The 6,820-nt window shown below is 42.0% G+C and overlaps 1 protein-coding gene across 1 annotated transcript in view; it reads left to right on the top strand.

Annotated features, from left to right (window-relative positions):
• LOC142589582 (uncharacterized) overlaps window positions 1-5,978 on the top strand; it is a 57,914-nt gene extending 51,936 nt beyond the window's left edge. The window contains exons 7-8 of the mRNA XM_075701059.1: window positions 1,893-1,944; window positions 5,805-5,978. Of these exons, the coding sequence (XP_075557174.1) occupies window positions 1,893-1,928 (36 nt within the window). The 3' untranslated portion in view covers window positions 1,929-1,944; window positions 5,805-5,978. The remainder of the gene's footprint in view (window positions 1-1,892; window positions 1,945-5,804) is intronic.
• Window positions 5,979-6,820: the final 842 nt, after the last annotated feature.

A 6,820-nucleotide genomic window follows, 5' to 3' on the forward strand; every position in this document is an offset into this window, starting at 1 on the left:
CCCTGTTGTTAGGCACACTATCCTTTGTGCATAGTGTGACTACGTCTGAGAATGCGGAAAATATGGAAAAACACTCTAGAGCACCGAAATAATGTACCAGTGCCCTTGCAGAATGTGCCAACATCGTGGGTCACCAGATAAGCCGGGGCAATGCACATGTCCTCGTAAGGAAAACAAATTTAAATTGACGTCTTTATCTTGAGTTGTGGCATATCCAGACAACTTCATATACTTTGAACAGGAATGATGAAAATTTTATTCCCATCTGTTCTCATACACTGCAACATGTGCTCAGTGAAATATAAACCAGTGCTTGTCATGTTTGCCCTTTACTACAATCATTACTCCCACGTCGTAGCCAAAATGTCAAGCACTTGCCAACTTATTTACCCTGAGTCACAATTTGTCCCATATTACAAAAGAAGGTTCCCAGTAACTCTCACTGCCACTGTAAAACATGTTTGCCGAGGCTGCTGACTCAAAGAAATATCCTGGAAAATTGACAAGTTGTTTAGTTGTAACAGGTAGGAACCAAGGGCTTTTCACTCCGGTGCTTGTGCAGAAAATGCAGAAAATTCAAGCTCTACAGAAAAAACGAATGGTTCCAGAAATGAATGGTTGCTGTCTGCATGGCAGTCTTGAGAGATGGCACCGGCAAATACCCCGATGTTGCCTATTTCTTTGTTGTTCTTCACACCTTTTCTTGTGTAGGGTACTGATGTAGGAACATAGTATAAGTTGCAGGGCTGATAAAGGTCAAATGTTAACTGAATCACTGCTGGCAAATTATGTGTCGCAGTGGAGAAGCCCCATTTGCAATCGCTGACGCATCACTAGTTACTTTGCAGTGTCATAAGCAACTGTGTTGTGATTGGTGTCTACAGCAGTGGAAAGTCATTGCAGCTTCTATCCAAGCACTGGAGTGGCCCTGAATCATTTCTTTCTTTATTGGCTTTTGGATAATGGGGCAAGGTTGCTTCAAGTTGGTGGAACACTCTTCACATCTTGGAGCACAGTTATGTTCATGAAAGTTGGAGACATGAGAGCCTACTGCATGCCTCTCATGTTCAACCTTCACGTGCTTTGGAAGTCGACATGTAATGAATCACTGAGATTTCACGTCTACTTCTGTTTTCTGCCTCATGGCATCTTTGCTGTAACAAAATACTGATCACCAATTTGACACACAAGTTTCAAGTGTTTAGTGTGCATGTCGAGAAACACAGGTAACATCTTTAATGGCTCAGCTTGTCTTGGTGAAATTGTTTTTGAAACATACTCTTTTCATAGGTTTGAAAAGAGTGGTTTCACACATATGTTAAAATTGTCACTGCTGCTTTAAGAGATTGACCCAAGAAACAAGCTTGTTTCCCATGAATAAGCCATGTGGCTTTGACAGTTGAACCAGTGTGCTGGAAATTCAAGTGGACGCTAGCTTCACAGATATCCTTGGCATGATGCTCTGCACTGAAAGCCTTCTTAATTTTGAATGTGCATTGCTTCCTCTCTTGAGTGCATGCCTTTACGTAATAGTATTTCACAAAACTAGTATTTATTGTTAGCAAAGTCAAAGCCTTGTACATTTGGCATATTGCAGTTAATAGGCATGTGCCTTACTTTTTCAAAACTGTAAGCCATTGTGGCAGGAGTGGCACAAGCGGTGATCAGCAGGTAGGTATGGCAGCAACAGTCTGCACGATCAGCATGAGAGTTCAAAAAGAAAAAGTTTAAATACCCTTTTAAATGTGCTAACCTTAATTACATGCTTGTGAAGCAAATTTAGAAGCAATGCCTAGAAAACATCACATTATTTCTTGCGAAGGTAGGCTGATGCTAAAAAATTTTACACAAATATGCAAAAGCAAACGTAAGGTGCATTTTGCTTCTTCCAGTCTGACGAGGACTTGCCATTCTACGACCTGGACTAGCAAGCGCCCAGCCGGGGTAAGTCGCAGTGTTATGTTTCTCGCATCATTATCTTATGCGGCACGCCTTTATTTAATTTTACTTCTCACCATTGCATGAGCAATGTTGCAGCGAAAGCCTTTGAAAACTTGCAAGAGAAGCTTAGGCTTGTTGGTACATAACGTCTGAGCAATAGCACAAACTTGAGAGAGGGACAGAGGAGGCAAGACATAAAAGGAGCATTATCAACATGACGTTACAAAATAATAAAACTTGCCCACATTTGATTGCTCAGGCGCTCCGGAACCAGGCAGCTTGCTTGTTGAAAGCTGGTTGTTCAATAAGTCTACAGGTCATCGTGGTGGAAAGTTTACACCATCGAGTGCACTGATAGAACATGTAAGGTTGCTGTAGTGCCTTACATTCACATCGCACAATCTAAAAAAGATAGTGGGTCACGCAGAGGTAATTATGGTGTTCAGTATTCCTAACAAGCTTTTCAACCTTTTAACAAGCTTTTCAGCCTCTGCAAAAGAAGCATAAATCTAAGTTTAATTGTGTTGATTATGCCCTATACCAAATCCCATTAAGCTGCAGCAAATACCGCATCAGGCAGTCCACTAGATGCCTAAATGACGTCTTGAAGAACACAATGGTAATGTGCACAAGTCAAAGGACAGTACTCTTGCCCCACACGTCGGCACATGTGGTTGTAAGCTAGATCTTCATGGAGCTTATGTGATAGTCGAGAATAAAGAAAAGCTAGTAAGAGAAATACTTGAGGCCGAGATGATAGACAGACTGGGCACACGATGTGTCAGCATACCATCTGTTGGATCATCTATAGAAGCACTTGCATTTCACACCTACTTTAAATAGTCATTCATGTCATTCACGCATGTATATAGGTGTGTACTGCTTTAAATAAACATTTGTTGAAAGTTAGCGATTGTGTTGTCTTGCCTCTTCTGTCCTTGTCTCAAGTTTGTGCTATTGCTCCAACCTTTGAAAGCGTTTGTGGTGCAGCCTTGGCTGGTTGATCCATAATCTGCATTTACTTGGGCATTGACTGAGCCTTATACGTTTAGTATTCATCTGCTGCACAGCCATTCAGAACTATCGCGCATCAAAGCCAAACCAAGACATGTTCCAAAAGTGTGCATTGTAATAATGCTTGTAGAGCAGCAGGCCTACAGTTTAACTGTGCTTGCTTCTTCCCAAATGATTTGGTCATTATGGATCACTGCCTACTTTAGTCGTTGTGGATTGCTATGTAAAATCGGCCAATACGTAGTAACTAAAGTGGTCCTGAATTACTCCTCAGGTTTGGTGAAAAAAATGCAGTCTGTGGATAGCTTGCGCTGCTGTGAACCTCTCAGCCAAATTTTGCAGTCATACATGGAGCTCACAAGCAGAGTGCGAAGTCACATATTTCTCTAACACACTCTTTTCAAGCAAGGCCTTTTCCTCACCTGCTTCAAAGCTGCCAAAGGCTTGTATATGTTGTCACATGCAAGATTCTCATAGATGGCTGCTATTGGCTAACAGCTGACATAAATAGATCAAGAAAGGTGTTTGGATGAGTCAGCTTCTTCCTACTCTTACTCTGTGTATTTATTGATGCAGTTAAGCAAGTGAAAATCTTCTTTCGAATTTCAATAAGAGTGACATACTTCCTGAAGAAGCTGACTATTGTCCACTCACACTCGGCTGCGGCCGCCCACGTAGGAATTAAACTTTGGCCACCCTGCTCATTGGAGCCGGTTGGAGTCGGTTAAGCTGGTGCAGGACAAAGCTGTGGTCCGCACCATGTAGCACGGGAAAACTGGAGCACATGAACGCAAGCGTGCATTCCTGCCTCGTCATGCACAAAGCAAATGCTTCACATACGCACAACAGTTGCATGTAGCTGCAGTCTGCTATGTAGCATAGATACCGCGGCCACCATGAATTGCCGCTACGAGCCCACTCACTGAATGCACTGTGGCTCGCGGAGGACAATGCGATGCGCCATAGGCACCAAAAATAAAAAAATAGTGGCTTCTACGTGAACATTCAAAATCAAATTTGAACTGCATGCTATGGTGACATTCAGCGAGCACAGCGCTGTGGGCACACCCTGCTCTGCAGTGGCCTTTGCAGTGCATGACATTGAAGAAGGAGCAGGAGTATCGTGAAGGGAATCAAAATTGATCTTTGATTGCCCATAACTCTGCTTATGCTGAACGCATCAAAGTAGTCTTTTGTGCAACATATTTCTGAAATGATTAATCTAATTTAACTTCAAATGCATTTCTTGACTTTGATAAAAGGTGTTTCAAGGTCGCTTTAAAGGGCAGAGCATTCTTGCATTGTGGTTGTATGTGTGGATACAGTTTAGCCTATGCCGTAGTCTCTGCTTCGCACTGTCCACAGCTGCACACTGCCTCAAGGCAGCTGTAGAGGTGGAACCCACGCTTGAATACCACATTGTGTTTCATGACTGACCACATCTCTCATTACAGTAAAAGTTGTGGTCAGTGCCCCCGAGTCCTAGTAGCCAACATTGATGAACTTATTTGCCAGTTGGCAGCAAGCACCTTTCCCGTCCTTGTGCATTGTACAGCCTTTATGAGGGGTGGTCAGCACTTTTGGTTTGAGGGCATTTTGCTATGGCGACAGATGTTAAATAAAAACAGTGCTTCACTGTTAGATTTAATCACAGTAATTCTGCATTAGAGGAAAGAGCAGACAGTATATTAAACCGTTCAGCATTGCTGACATGCCAATAAGTTTCTGTGTTTCTGTACTGCCGTGTTCCTTTTGACATCTCTTTTGTAAGATAGGAATTTGAGGACCACACAAAGAGAGTGCATTTGCTGTTATATACTATGTAATGTTTTCATTTCTGCACAACCAAAAATAAAGCATTTTGTTCGTTTTATAGCATACGAGAAAAAAACACGATGCTGGGGGTGCGTCATTTCCGAAAAAGAAAGAAACCTGACAGTGAAAGTGTTAAAAGTGTAGGATCTGTGCTGTGTGCACAGAAATACTATTTGGCTCATACATTCATGATAGCATTATAGAGAAGATTTGATATATACCCATGGCGCACACAGGCACTTTCCAATGGCTATTAGTAACCACAATGGCAATTCCATCAAACTAACAGTTGTGTTGTTGCTACACAGCAAACTCGATCGCCAGAAGGTTTCGATAATCTCAACACCAAGTGCATTTGGCAGTGCTGTTGCAACAATTCTGCATCCCTGAAAGTGCCCAGCCTTTTACTGGTGTACAGTTTATAAGTATACTGTAACATTTGTAACATAATGTAACATTTTTAGTTTCATTATTGTCACAGATGATCATTTTTCATAGACCAGTGTTGGTTTTGCAAGAGTACATGCTCTGGCAGCATTTACGCTGCTGGCTGCAGCGTATGCAATGTGGCACGGGACCAACGCTTGCTGTTGATGCAAGAATATTATTTTTACAAGGTGAATAATTGCATGCTGTTGTTTTTTTGCTTTTAACGCATTGTTTACAATCTGCCAGCAAGCGGTAACGCAGGCTCGCTGCTTGAGGGCTTTAGAAATTTTAGTACAGTTTTGCGCAATTCCACCAACTTGTTTGAATATGGACTTGACTGCTGTCAAAGCTTCCTGTGTAGCAGTGCCTAGTTGATCAATGAAATGATAGACTATCTGTTCGAAGGCCTTCAAACTTCAAAATGAATGTGTGACACCAGGACAAGACCACAGCAGAAGAATTATACTAGTTAATTTTGGTACAAAGAGCACAATCCATTGAAGTTATGAATGGCTGCTGTTCATAACATCTCTGTGGTTGCCTGTGTTTTGTACTTCGATGCTGGCAAAGCATAAATAGGATGACCTTGCTTTGTATTTGCGCAGGTGCACTGGCATGACTCTCGGCTATGTGCTTGGAAGCATCATCTCTGCTTGTTCCAGTCGGCCAGAAAAATTGTCACTTCATTTGCTGTGTTGTATATTTTTTTGCTAGAGCTCAGGAGCTTTGTCTTTGTTAACTTGTGTTTAATAAACAACACAAAAGCCATTCTGGAAGAATCAATTGTTGGGCTAATTATTTTTGCATAGCTGAACAAGTAAATTAGCAAACAAAATACAGACACAAAACAGGGAGACAAAGGCAAGTGCTACCCACAACTGTTTAACGGCAGGAAAAGATTCTACATATGTATCCTACTGTCATTTATTATTTCATCCTTGTTTATGTGACATTTTATGGGGGGAGGGGGGAGTTTTAAAGGTTTTTAGGTATGGTTGATAGTTTTTTAGTGCTTTTAAACAAACATGGTGACCATACATTCCCTGCTATCATTTTAGAAGCTTTTAACAATGAAGGCCAAGGTAGGGTGGCCCTCGCCAAGGCCTTGCTTTATGCATGAACTCCCCGGCGCCACAGGCCAGCAGTTCTAGATTTAAAGCTGTCTTTTGGTGTTGGTTACATCTGCTGGGTTTATCAGCTGCGTGCCTTGAAGCAAGTACTGCCTTATGATCCACATTCTAAGATGGTGAAGCAAGCAGTAGGTTTGCTTTGCATGGAATCTGCTCTATGCGAATTGTGCACGCACAAAGTTCAGTCTAGTTTGTCAAACCAAATAGACTGCCTTTTAGGAGCTGGTTTCTCTTTTGACGCTCGTCAATGCTGTTGCTCAATCTCTGCTGCAAAAGGTGAAGCTTAGAGCACGAAGAGTATGAACAGAGCTCCAACAACTAAAGTTGGTACTGGAGGTTATACCATATGTGCACAAGGTGTCACACAACCTTAAAACAGCTGCAAATCATCATGGTATACCTCGTTTTTTTCTGCGCGCAACAAGCTTTCCAACCTGTGCCCTCGAGTTTTTTTGTGAAAGCAGACGGGGCTGCTACATTAAGCATGAGAA

The sequence above is a fragment of the Dermacentor variabilis genome, chromosome 8 (genome assembly GCF_050947875.1).
Source record: "Dermacentor variabilis isolate Ectoservices chromosome 8, ASM5094787v1, whole genome shotgun sequence".
Lineage (NCBI taxonomy): Eukaryota > Metazoa > Arthropoda > Arachnida > Ixodida > Ixodidae > Dermacentor > Dermacentor variabilis.